General features: G+C 52.7%; 1 protein-coding gene across 2 annotated transcripts; it reads left to right on the plus strand.

Annotated features, from left to right (window-relative positions):
- The first annotated feature begins 1,524 nt into the window (after positions 1 to 1,524).
- On the plus strand, positions 1,525 to 12,220 carry Adamts4 (ADAM metallopeptidase with thrombospondin type 1 motif 4). 2 transcript variants are annotated; one of them, XM_052737590.1, is made up of 10 exons: positions 1,525 to 1,610; positions 2,674 to 4,242; positions 5,319 to 5,642; positions 5,863 to 5,995; positions 6,508 to 6,678; positions 8,449 to 8,735; positions 8,842 to 9,028; positions 9,280 to 9,455; positions 10,336 to 10,511; positions 10,986 to 12,220. In XM_052737590.1, exons 2-10 carry the CDS (start codon positions 3,571 to 3,573, stop codon positions 11,410 to 11,412), a joined length of 2,553 nt encoding a protein of 850 aa, XP_052593550.1. In that variant the 5' UTR covers positions 1,525 to 1,610; positions 2,674 to 3,570; the 3' UTR covers positions 11,413 to 12,220. The 2 variants fall into 2 exon arrangements, with proteins under 2 accessions (XP_052593550.1, XP_052593549.1); XM_052737589.1 differs by lacking the exon at positions 1,525 to 1,610 and having other exon boundaries at positions 2,504 to 4,242.
- The last annotated feature ends 300 nt before the right edge of the window (positions 12,221 to 12,520 follow it).

Genomic DNA, 12,520 nt, shown 5'->3' on the forward strand with positions numbered 1-12,520 from the left:
TATTGACACAGTGGGGGTCACCATCTTGGAAGCTGGCAGTGCGGTCAATTGCAAATGCGACAACATCCGGATTCCGCTTCTCCACATCACTTGGGCTTAAATAACTACGACTGCAGTCATCTTTAGTAAGGGCGTCCCTCCCACGGCTTTTCTAGGCGAAAGAGAAATTAACCGCTTTTTCCTGAGGCAACTCCGCGATGAATCTCAACCCAACAGTTGGCTCTGAGTCCACTCCCTGCACTCGAAGTTACCTTACAAACTTCCCTCCCACAAGGACCCGGTCGCACACTCTGCATAGGTGTTCCTTCACTGTTTCCTTTCCATATTGGTCATCCTCCTGTGGTAGTCCTTCCTGCTTTCCGACTGAAGGCTCGGGTTTTGATAACTATCTTTTCTTTACGGAGTCCAAGAGTTAATTTCCAGATGTCCGGAATCGGGACTGTAGAAAGGGACTCAAGTGCAGTTGGGCGAGTCTGAGAACTCGCCAAAACAAAAAGGCCAAGACCACCAGCATTGGTAGAGTCGGTGCAAGGGTGTGGAGCTACCTTTTTACAAATGGAGATCCTCTATCAGTGACCCTTCTATCCCTGTGATTCCTGAACCTACAGAATCACAGATTCAGGAAGCATTCTTAGTGATCCCTGGTACCCCACCTCCATTCAAGACAGTCTCACCCTGCCATAGTCCTCCTCAGAAGGATACAACAACATAGAAATGTAGTAACACCAGGACTCTGAGCCTAATTCTGTATTGACAAAGTTTTCCTGCCCTAGAGGCTGATTCTCATTCTCTCTCTCTCTCTCTCTCTCTCTCTCTCTCTCTCTCTCTCTCAGCCCAGCTCCAGCTGGGCCACCCACTCTTTGAGGTTCTACAATTTTCTCATTGGAAAGAGGCCTCCCCCACATCTCCCCCAGACAGGGTCCCTGGGACATAGCCCACCAGCGGTGCAGCTGGGTGGAGCAGACAGACAGGGGAGTGGCACTGGGAATTCTTAGCTGCAGAGGAAGAGGCTGCAGATTTCTAGGCTGAAAATTGACCTAATGGGAACCATACCAAAGGGTGGGGCCAGAGATCCCTTGACTGTGGGAACTGACCAAGACCTGGTGTAGACATGGCAAACCCCAGAAAGCCAGGGCAGAGGCTTGGTCCCTCTATATATCCCTCCCTTTTCTAGGCCTTCTTCCCTGCAATATAGTTTAAACGCTAAATGTGCTAATGAGAGGAGGCGGATTACTCATTTTTGTGTTAGTGCAGCCTACGAGAAGTCAAGACAGACTCTAGCTTGCTTAGCCCTGGGGGTAGTTTGAGCTGAGACTGGGAGGAAGGCTCTTGGGGGGCTGCCTAGGACACTGCATCTTTTGTGCCTTCTCCCTTCTGCGACACCCCCCACATGCTGTTGCTGCCATTCTATGGCCCTTTGTCTTCCACAGCTTAGTCACCCTCTTTGTTCTCATCTCGGGTGGGGGGATGGAAAGGAGCAATAAGAGTACCCTGGTGACAGCTCCTCTTGCCCCTGTCCCTTCTGGTCCCTCATCCCTTGTGTGACTCCTCCAGCCTCAGCCCCTCCGCTCAGGACTAGGGAGGGTCAGGGCATGTGATGAGGTCAAGAGGTGAGGCTGGGAGTTCACAACAGGGTGGGTCATTCAGGAAGTGATAGGCACCAGGGCAGGTATTAGTGACTGGAGCAGGAAGGGAGGGGGAGAGGAAGCCTCCTGATGAATGCGATGTTGGGCACAGGAGGTGACAAGGCAGAGAATGAATGAAGGGGATGGGGTAGGAGAGGGGGTGCTTCTCTGGGAAAGGGAAGGGACTGCTGAGTGTACTCTCCTTCCTGGGGATTTCCTGGGGAAACAAGTGGCCACAGGGTGGAGTGAACAGAAATTGCCCCACTTCTGAACTCTTTGCTTCCTTGCCTCTAGAGTCTGCTTTTTCTCTCCTTAGTCCCCCCCAGTTCTGAATCAGAGAAGTCATTAGCTCCCTTCTCTAACACCCCCACACATGCACCCACCAATCACTATCCCCATCCCAGGTTCTAGGCTCCTGTTTCTCTTAGTACCCTCAAATGCTATTTGCACCCTTTCACTCTGCCCCATGGAGAATGAGGAGTCAACGATTACTAGATATTCCAGGAAATATTGGATTCGAAAGATGGGGGTGGCAGGGAACAAGGATTGGCTGAGTGATTCTGGTTCCCAAGAGAGCAGGTCTTGTCTAGGTGAAAGGCTGGCTGACTTGAGGAAGGGGGAGGGTTTGGGGTAGTTGGGAGTAGGTAGGAACAGGGCCAAAAGCCTGGGGGAAGCTACTGGGAGCTGAGCCAGGGGAATGGGCAGTCAGGAAGTCGGGGAGGAGGAGGCCTAGGATGGAATGGCTGTTTCATTTCTTTGGATAGGGTAAGGGTAACTCAGGAATGCATAGCAGAGGGAGAGAGAGAGAGAGAGAGAGAGAGAGAGAGAGAGAGAGAGAGAAGATATACTCTGTGTCTTCCTCCTATAAAAAGAAAAGTAGTTGATTTCTCCTTTGCCGTCTGTTTATTTCTTATTTCCATTCCAACAGAAAGGTCCTGACATCTGTCTCCTGCCTTCTTGTCTCTCCCGCCCCTTCCTTCTTCTTGGTCCTGTCCTCTCTTCTCTCTTCATTCTTCCTTCCCTGTTCCCTGCTTCCTTTTAAAACCAGACAGCCTGGCCCTCGACACCAGCCTCTGGGATGGAGGGCAGAATAAGTGACACCTGATGGAGTATAGGCTGTTCCAGACTGGACAGTAGGGACATAAATTCTCCCAGGACGTAATCTCATCTGTGTGTGTGTGTGTGTGTGTGTGTGTGTGTGTGTGTGTGTGTGTGTGTGTGTGTGTGTTGCCCAGGCCCTTTCCCCGAGTCCCTACTTCCCTTGGGGCTCTGTCCCACCAAAAAGGGAAAGAGACAGCTGAGGGCTGGTGGTGGGATTTGGGAAAAGGATGTGTCATCCACTGGCTCAGTGCCTATAATGCATCTGGCTGCTAGAGATTCCCTTCCCCTGGGCAAGTCCCTCCTATTTTTTTCCCTGTCTTTTTTTAAGGGAAGCAATGATACATCCATCCATCTGAGTCCCACTGACCGAGCTTCTGCTGAGTGGCTTACAGAACAGCCAATCACACACAGAGGGAGGCTCTGGATGCTTAAAAGAGCTGGCGGGGAGAGAGGCTAGGGAGAACCCGGGGGAGACCCACTGATATACAGAAAGGAAAGAGACGGAGGAGGAGAGAGACAGAGACAAAGAGACAGCCAAAGGAGGCAGAGACAGAGCAGGCACTGAGACAGAGCCACACAGCTGGGCAGAGGGTGAAGCCAGAGAAGCTGAAGAAGACACAGACAGGGAGAGACAAAGACCCAGGAGAGAAGGGCACAGGAGGAAGTTTTGGAGGAGAGAGGTCCCTAGGCACTTTTCCTGAGCCCAGGGGCTGTTTTCTTCATCGTCTCTGAACGTCTCTAGCCCCTCTAAAAACTTCGCCTCAGATTTTGGCACAAGTCCGAGCCCCTCCGGCTTTAACGAGGAGCTTTCCACAGTTAGGGTGTGGAGGATCTGGTGCCTCAGATGGCCTCAATCCATCCCAGCTGCAGCACCGGTACCATGTCCCAGATGGGCTTGCATCCCGGGAGGGGCTTGACTGGGCACTGGCTGCGAAGAGTCCAACTCTGCTCGCAGCTTCACAGCGTGCCTTTCTCTGGTCTGGTGTGGTGGCTGCTGCTGCTGCTGCTGGCTTCCCTCCTGCCCTCTGCCTGGTCAGCCCACCCCCTCCCCCGGGAGGAGGAAATCGTGTTTCCAGAGAAGCTCAATGGCAGCATCTTGCCCGGCTCCGGTACCCCTGCCAGGCTACTGTGCCGCTTGCCAGCCTTTGGGGAGGTGCTACTCCTGGAACTAGAGCAGGACCCTGGGGTGCAGGTAGAGGGGCTGACGGTGCAGTACCTGGGCCAGGCACCTGAGATGCTGGGTGGGGCAGAGCCAGGTACCTACCTGACTGGAACCATCAACGGAGATCCGGAGTCGGTGGCATCTCTGCACTGGGACGGGGGAGCCCTACTAGGGGTGTTGCAGTACCGGGGGGCTGAACTCCACCTCCAACCTCTGGAGGGAGGCACCCTGAACTCTGCTGGGGGACCAGGGGCTCACATTCTACGCCGGAAGAGTCCTGCCAGCAGCCAAGGTCCCATGTGCAACGTCAAGGCTCCTTCTGGGAGCCCCAATCCCACTCCCCGAAGAACCAAGGTAGGCAGCCCCGGGGGTTTTTTGTCCTGTGTCACCCTCCCGCCATGTCTGTCCTACTGACCCCTATTTGCCCTCTCTCCTCTCACTTCCACTTCTCGCTTTCCAGCTTTTCTCTTCTCTGCCTTTCCTATCTCTACTACCCCTACTTTGGGAAAGTGTTGGCTTCTCCCTGCCTCAGCCATTTGCTTTGCTCTGAGGATTCCCTGAGGTAAGTCAGTCAGATTCTCTGGGCCGGAATGACCTCTCCCCCTCCCTCCCCCGCCCCTTCCTGGCCATAGTGTCTCCTGCTGACACAGTTCCCAGCAGCCTGTTGGCCTAGGCTCTTTTCTCTGCCCCAGTGATTTTTACCCTCACCCCCAGCTAGAGGAGTGAAGTCTGAGGCCTGAGGGATTGGTTTTTTTGGCTTCTGACGTTGCCTTTAAAATTGTTCTGGCAAACTGCAAGCTAGGCAGGCCGAGGAGAGGCATCCCATGCCTCTGGGTCAGTCCTCTTCCCACACTGTGGGCTGACGGCAAGGCTGCCTGAGGCGCCATCCTTCCCTCCCTCCCACTCCTGGGTCTCCCCCTTTTTTTTTTCTCTCCCACCCCTTCTCTGTAGCTTTAATCCAGACCAGACGCTCCTTCCACACCCGCCACGCTGAGATCTGGCTGTGGCCCTGGCTGCTGACTGAATTGTTCCTCCAACCACACAGGGCAGACACGTGTCATCGTCGCTGTCCTCGCAGCCCGGCCCTCTAGCTCTCGTCCCACAGCCCCTGCCACCCTCCGACACCCTAGCGCCCCTCCCCAAAACACTTCTAGCTGCTCTTCACCTCTGGGGCCCACCCAGCCCCGAAACGGGGCAAGCCTTCTCCTCTTTCAGAACAACAGCTGATTCTTCAACATGGCCACCAAAGCCCTGGGATTTGGGGTTAGGGGGAAGGTCCAAAGCAGTCACTTCAGGAATCCTGTGGGGTGTGTGAGGGCCAGCTGACTCTGCTGAGTTCTAGACCCAGGAAGAGAGGGAGAGGAGAAGGGATCCATGGATCTGGGAGGCTATTTCAGGACCCTCCTCTCTCTTTTTTTTTTTCTCTTCAGCGCTTTGCTTCTCTGAGTAGATTCGTGGAGACACTGGTGGTGGCCGACGACAAGATGGCAGCATTTCATGGGGCAGGGCTAAAGCGCTACCTGCTGACAGTTATGGCAGCGGCAGCCAAGGCCTTTAAGCACCCAAGCATCCGAAACCCGGTCAGCTTGGTGGTGACTCGGCTAGTGATCCTGGGGTCAGGCCAGGAAGGGCCCCAAGTGGAGCCAAGCGCGGCCCAGACGCTACGCAGCTTCTGCACCTGGCAGCGGGGCCTCAACACCCCTGAGGACTCAGATCCTGACCATTTTGACACCGCCATTCTGTTCACCCGTCAGGTAAGGCCCCGGTCAGCACCGCATGCGAAGAACCACAACCCAAAGAGACACCGCCAACACACAAACCATGATGGAAAGGCTATCTCTAGAGTTGTGCAACATGTCCCTGGCCCCAGCCATACTGCCATGGGTTGGCTTGACCATGCTGGGTGCCCAGCATCTAGGTCCTCACTAGTCCGGGTATTCAGCCCCAAGCATCTTCTGTGCTCCTTGTTTACAGGACCTGTGTGGGGTCTCTACTTGTGATACCCTGGGTATGGCAGATGTGGGCACAGTGTGTGACCCAGCACGGAGCTGTGCTATCGTGGAGGACGATGGACTCCAGTCAGCCTTCACTGCTGCTCACGAACTGGGTAAGGAAGTGCTGGGGCAGTGTGGCACCTGAAGGGGATGTGAGGGGTACTGAGGATGCTAGAAGGAGATAAGGGGCTCACTCGAGTGCAAATGGGGGTATCCTCCTCCTCCTCCTCCCCCCAGGTCTATGTCCAAGGTCAATATCCTTCTCTGTTCTGGGTGCAGACAAACAGATCTTTCTATTATATGAAGCAGCACGTGGGAACTACTTTGGACTGTGTATATGTGCATGACTATACATGTTTGGAAGGGGAGGGAATAAGAGAATGGGGTTTGAGGATTGGGAGTGTTAGCTACAATGGAAAATGAGCAGAAGGTGCCTTTCCTTTGGGGAAGAGACGACAGAGCAATAGGAACTACACATGGAACCTTCAGAGAACCATCAGGGGATCTGAGACGGGGGAGGGGAGGTGGCGCTGATCATCACCAGCGGCAGCCCAGTTTATGATGGACGCCCCCTGCGGACACAGGTTGGAACCCTTGGGCACTAGTGGGACCTCTTCTCTTACAGGCCATGTCTTCAACATGCTCCATGACAACTCCAAGCCGTGTGTTAATCTGAATGGGCAGGGGGGCTCCTCTCGCCACGTCATGGCTCCTGTCATGGCTCACGTGGATCCTGAGGAGCCCTGGTCCCCGTGCAGTGCCCGCTTCATCACGGACTTCCTGGACAATGGCTATGGTAAGCAGGTGACGCTTTTCTCAAAGTGGGACTCAGTTCCCGCCTTCTCCCACTGTACTCTCATTTCTGGAACATTCTCTATGGGCCCCACTGACTCCTCCACGTGTGTTGCCTCTGCCGTGTGTGGTGGGGTGAGAAATGCTGCTGTATTGGTGTGGTTCCCACTTCCTAGGAAAACAAACGGCATAGATAAGGGAGGCAGCTGTTGGCTCCATACAATTAGAATCGACCTTTTTAAGCTGGGCGGTGGTGGCGCACACCTTTGATCCCAGCACTCAGGAGGCAGAGGCAGGGGCCGTCTCAGAGTTAGAGGCCAGCCTGGTCTATAGAGTGAGTTCCAGGACAGCCAAGGCTACATAGAAAAACCCTGTCTCGAAAAAACTAAAAACCAAAACCAAACCAAACAAACAAAAAGAATTGACCTTTTAAGGACTAGAACTGTCCAATGTTGAAATGGACTGGCTGTAAATCATGTAATTACCTTGTCATTTGATAAAGTACACAAGACAACAGAATGACTTTCTCCAGACAATTTTTTTTTTTCGAGACAGGGTTTCTCTGTGTTGTTTTGGTGCCTGTCCTGGATCTCACTCTGTAGACCAGACTGGCCTCAAACTCACAGAGATCCACCTGGCTCTGCCTCTCAAGTGCTGGGATTAAAGGCATGCGCCACCACTGCCTGGCCAGACAAAGCTCTTTTACTTTATTTTATTTTTATTTATGCATATGTATGTGTGTGTACATGCTTGCAGGTGCCCATGGAGGCCAAAAAGGGTGTTGGATCCCCTGGAGCTGGAGGCAGTTTGTGAGTCACTTGATGCAGGTGCTGGGAACTGAACTCCCGACCTCTCCAAATGCTCTTAACTGTGGAGCCGTATCTCCAGCTCCCCAAAGTTGCTGATTAGAAGCATTCTCAAGAACTCTATAGATGAGCGTGGTAGCACTTGCCATTAAACCCAGCACTCAGAAGTAGGTGGATCTCTGTGAGTTTGAGGCCAGCCTGGTCTATGTAGTGAATTCCAGGACAGCCAGGACTATATAAAGTAACCACATCTATTAAAAAAAAAAATGTATAGTGGAGCTAGGCATGATAACATGCCTATAATCCTAGTATTGGGGAAACTAAGGCAGAAGGATTGCCACATGACTCCCAGGCAAGCTTGGGCTATGTAATAGTGAGTTCCAGGCTATCTAATGCTATAGAGTGAAACTCTGCCCTGGAGTTCACAAATAGGGCCAGCAAGATGGCTCCTCGGGTTAAGGTACTTGCTGCCAAGCCTGGACCTGACGACCTCTGCAAGTTGTCCTCTGACCTCCATTCATGTGCTGTGGTATGTGCAGACTCCATGCCCCTGAGATAAGTGACTATGATAAGAAAAAAAAAGTTTTAAAAGCCCAAATCCTAGAAATAATAATAATAATAATAATAATAATAATAATAAATTCTATGGTAAGATCAGGTAGAAGTGCCTTTGGTTCCTATGCTGATTGAGTTCTCTGCTACTTGCAGACATGTCTCGAAAAATCACTTCTCTGTGTTTGTAGTTAGCCAATAGATAAATTAGATATACTAAGAGCCAGTACCTCACAGAACTGTGACTAGTCAATGAGCTAGTATGGATCAGGGCTTTGCCAGTCTGATCGCATAATGAACATCCAATGCAGTGTAGCTGAGGGTACCTTAGCCACCACAGAGCCCAAGCTTTCAGCTGGCAATCCTTAGTGCCCACCTCGGGCCCTTGCTAACTTTGTACCTTAACCCCCTTTCAGGGCACTGTCTCTTAGACAAACCAGAGGCTCCCCTGCATCTGCCCGTGACTTTCCCTGGCAAGGACTATGATGCTGACCGCCAGTGCCAACTGACCTTCGGGCCTGACTCACACCATTGTCCACAGCTGCCACCACCCTGTGCTGCCCTCTGGTGCTCCGGCCACCTCAATGGCCATGCTATGTGCCAGACTAAGCACTCACCCTGGGCTGATGGTACTCCCTGCGGACCCACACAGGCCTGCATGGGCGGCCGCTGTCTTCACGTGGACCAGCTCAAGGACTTCAATGTGAGACCTCAGGGCACGGTTTGGGTAAAAGGCCTGCTGGAAGGAGACTGGCCCTAAAACCTAGGAGCGAGTGGGCTTATCCCACTTCCGTTCTGTGCCTCTGCAGATTCCACAGGCTGGAGGCTGGGGTCCCTGGGGACCATGGGGTGACTGCTCCAGGAGCTGTGGGGGTGGTGTCCAGTTCTCCTCCCGGGACTGCACGAGGCCCGTCCCCCGGAATGGTGGCAAGTACTGCGAGGGTCGCCGCACCCGCTTCCGCTCCTGCAACATTGAGGACTGCCCAAGTGGTTCAGGTGAGGGTTGGGAAGGCTGGGAGACCCCGGGAAGGGGTGGTAGACAAGAAGGACTGTCCCTTGAGGGCTGAACTAAGGTGCTGGTTGACTCCGCTGCTGGGGGGAGGTTTCTTTATCTTCCCAGAACTGTCCCTAGCAATCTGTGAGGGAGAGAGATGCCATGCTGGCTGAAGTTCTGAGGGGCTAGGTGGTGGGGTGTGTGGGATAGTGTGAGGGGACAGCAGCTCAGCCTGTCCATTTCACCCCTATAGCATTGACCTTCCGTGAGGAGCAGTGTGCTGCCTACAACCACAGGACTGACCTCTTCAAGAGCTTTCCAGGACCCATGGACTGGGTCCCACGCTACACGGGTGTAGCCCCTCGAGACCAGTGCAAACTCACCTGCCAGGCCCGGGCACTGGGTTACTACTATGTTCTGGAGCCACGGGTGAGGACCAGAAACCCTCAGGCCCAGTCAGGGCTTACACACCTCCCAGTGATCCTTCTGATTTCTGATAAATACATTTTTAAAAAGTCCCTCCAGACCATTGCTGGCGTTCATCACGCTGTGCCAGCCTACAGGTTTACTCAGTCTTGTCTGTCCCTGGGTGTCCAGCATTAGGAGAACAGATGCCTGACTCTGGATATGCGGCCGGTGAAGCTGCGCTGGCTTGTCATATCTCTTTCCTTCCCTCCTTCTCCATCCTTTTACTCCACATCTGGTGAGAATGGAGGTATGTGGCCTTTCGGAGAGGTCCTTGACTCTCCTTTCCGTGGAATCCTCTGTCAAAGTATTGACTCTTGGAGAGCCAGTCCCTCAATGGACAGACTTCCCAGAAATCACTGTCGTCTGGACACTCCCTTTGTCTTATAGAGTGACCTGTTCAAGGCAAAGCAAGCCCTACAAGCATTGGCCTCCTCCCCTTCCCCAGTAGTCTATAGAAAATCCCTACAGGTTTGTTGCCCTCTAGTGTCTATCTGGAGGCTGTACCACTAAGTTTAGAGTTTGTTGCTGAGACTGAAAACCCTTGCCTTCCCAGTTTGTGATCTTTCTAAACCTCAGAAATTCACCCTTAGAAATCTCATGCAGCAATTGTGGGACTTAGGTTTATGTTTATAAAGCATTTTGCACATCGCCTGATTGACAGTCAATGCTGGAAAAATGACTGTATCACTATTATCATTATAATCTCATATAGGCGAAGGCTCACTCTACATCCCCTTCCTTACCCATTTTTTTTTTCTGATACCACTTTCCAGATGTTTAGCTTACAACCCCCTGCTGACTTAGCAAGAACCCTTAACAGTTTCCCTCCTCTGTTCTTTAGGTGGCAGATGGAACTCCCTGTTCCCCAGACAGCTCCTCAGTCTGTGTCCAGGGGCGCTGTATCCATGCTGGCTGTGACCGGGTTATTGGCTCCAAAAAGAAGTTTGACAAGTGTATGGTGTGCGGTGGGAATGGTTCTAGCTGCAGCAAGCAATCGGGCTCCTTCAAAAAATTCAGGTCCTTTCACGATTTCCGTTTCCCCTCGGTTTTCCCGGGCGCTGTTCTTGGCGCTAAATGCTTTCCCGGTGACTCAACACTTTCTGGAGTCTACGTGGGAGACGGCTGAGCAGACAGTTACAATGCAGTGTTGCACACGCTGAACAGAGAGGACCCAGGATGCTGTGAGAGCCTTTGACGGCATCAGGGAAGGCTGCCCTGGGTGGTGAGCTCTGAGCTAGAGTAGGAACTGGACAGGCCCCAAGGAGGCCAAGGCTGGAGAGACACTTGAAAATGAAGGCGCAGTAGGAAGTGTCCAGAGATAAGAGAGAGGAAGGCACTCTAGCTGGTAACTCTGTTCTCAGGTGTACACATACCTCATGTAAGCCTGCAGAGGCAGCTCCTGACACAGACATACACACTCAGACAAACACCGTAGGGCAAGCTGAAGGGGTTCAGGAGACGCTAAGTTCTTCAACTACTTTTTCCTCACAGGTACGGATACAGCGATGTGGTCACTATCCCTGCTGGGGCCACCCATATCCTTGTACGGCAGCAGGGGGGTTCCGGCCCCAGAAGCATCTACCTGGCCCTGAAGCTTCTAGATGGTTCCTACGCCCTCAACGGTGAATACACGCTGATGCCCTCCCCCACAGATGTGGTACTTCCTGGGGCAGTCAGCTTGCGCTATAGTGGAGCCACGGCAGCCTCAGAGACACTGTCTGGACATGGGCCACTGACCCAGCCCTTGACGCTGCAGGTCCTGGTGGCTGGCAACCCCCAGAATGCACGTCTGCGGTACAGCTTCTTCGTTCCACGGCCAGTCCCTTCAACACCACGCCCTCCTCCCCAAGACTGGCTGCATCGCCGGGCACAGATTCTGCAGATCCTTCGGAAGCGGCCCTGGGCAGGCAGGAAATAACCTCACTGTCCCGGCTGCCCTTTTGGGGTGCCGGGCCTCGGACTCATCTGGGAGAATGAGGGGATTTCTGCAGCTGCCTCATGCTCAAACACAGCAGGGAAGTGCTGTAGAGGATGAGACCTGCCCTGCCTCTCTGCCCTAAACTGCAGGCTGGCCCTGCCCTGGCTTCCTGCCCTGGGAAGCAGTGATATATAGGTGAATGGAAAGGGGCTAGGAGACAGACCCTATCTAAACCGCCCCCTCTGCCCTGCAGGTCACAGGAGGGAGAGGGGAAGGCAGAATGACTCCTGGATCCCAGTTGTATTTATTTAGTATTTATTCACTTTTATTTAGCACCAGGGAAGGGGACTAGGGCCTTGGGGAAACTCAACCCTTACAGCCCCACCCTAGCTATGAAATCCAGGGTGGTGGTGACGAATATAAGTGATGTGTGTGTGTGTGTGTGTGTGTGTATGTGTGTGTGTGTGTGTGTGTTTATGTATGAGGTACAACCTGCCCTGCTTTCCTCTCCCTGGTTTTTTTGGGGGTGGGGGTGGGAGACCGGGAAAGGGAGAGCCAAAGGTAGGATTGGCCTTCAGGGAGTGAGGGATTATCATATTTTTAAATGTACATATTGAAGTCTGCTATTTATATGCTCCTTTTGGGGTCAGACAAATGTGGGTTGCACCTTGGCTCCACATCTTTGAGCGTTTGTTTTCTTATTTGCCAGTAATAATTCCTCCCTTAGAAATGTGTTATAAGGGTTAAGTAATGTAAATAAAGAACTAGCATATTGCCTCACCCTCAACGGGTACTCAACAAATGCCAACTGCTGTTACGGTCACCTTTGTCTGTCCACACTCACCCTCCGTGGAGGGTCTGCAAGGCACTTAAAGCCAACAAGGATCCACGTCACTTCTGCCAATCTTTATCCCCAGGCTCTGGTTGGTAATGCTCTACTTAAGATTGGGAGAGATGTCAGAAAAGCCCATCCTGTCCATCGCTTCTGTAGGCACACAGTCACCTGAAGCAGACACAATAAACACTTGGCAACTATAGCCAACAAGAACATGAAGATACAAAACCAAAACCAGCCCAACTCACTCCACACCAACAAGGGCTGGGATGA

The sequence above is a fragment of the Peromyscus californicus genome, unplaced genomic scaffold (genome assembly GCF_007827085.1).
Source record: "Peromyscus californicus insignis strain IS unplaced genomic scaffold, ASM782708v3 Scaffold_14__1_contigs__length_90479793_seg_2, whole genome shotgun sequence".
Classification (NCBI taxonomy): domain Eukaryota; kingdom Metazoa; phylum Chordata; class Mammalia; order Rodentia; family Cricetidae; genus Peromyscus; species Peromyscus californicus.

Coding starts and splice junctions, on each gene's coding strand:
- Adamts4 (XM_052737590.1), top strand. CDS start 3,571: ATGGCCTCAATCCATCCCAGCTGCAGCACCGGTACCATGTCCCAGATG. Junction 5,996..6,507: donor CACTGCTGCTCACGAACTGG/GTAAGGAAGTGC, acceptor CTTCTCTTACAG/GCCATGTCTTCAACATGCTC. Junction 8,736..8,841: donor ACCAGCTCAAGGACTTCAAT/GTGAGACCTCAG, acceptor GTGCCTCTGCAG/ATTCCACAGGCTGGAGGCTG.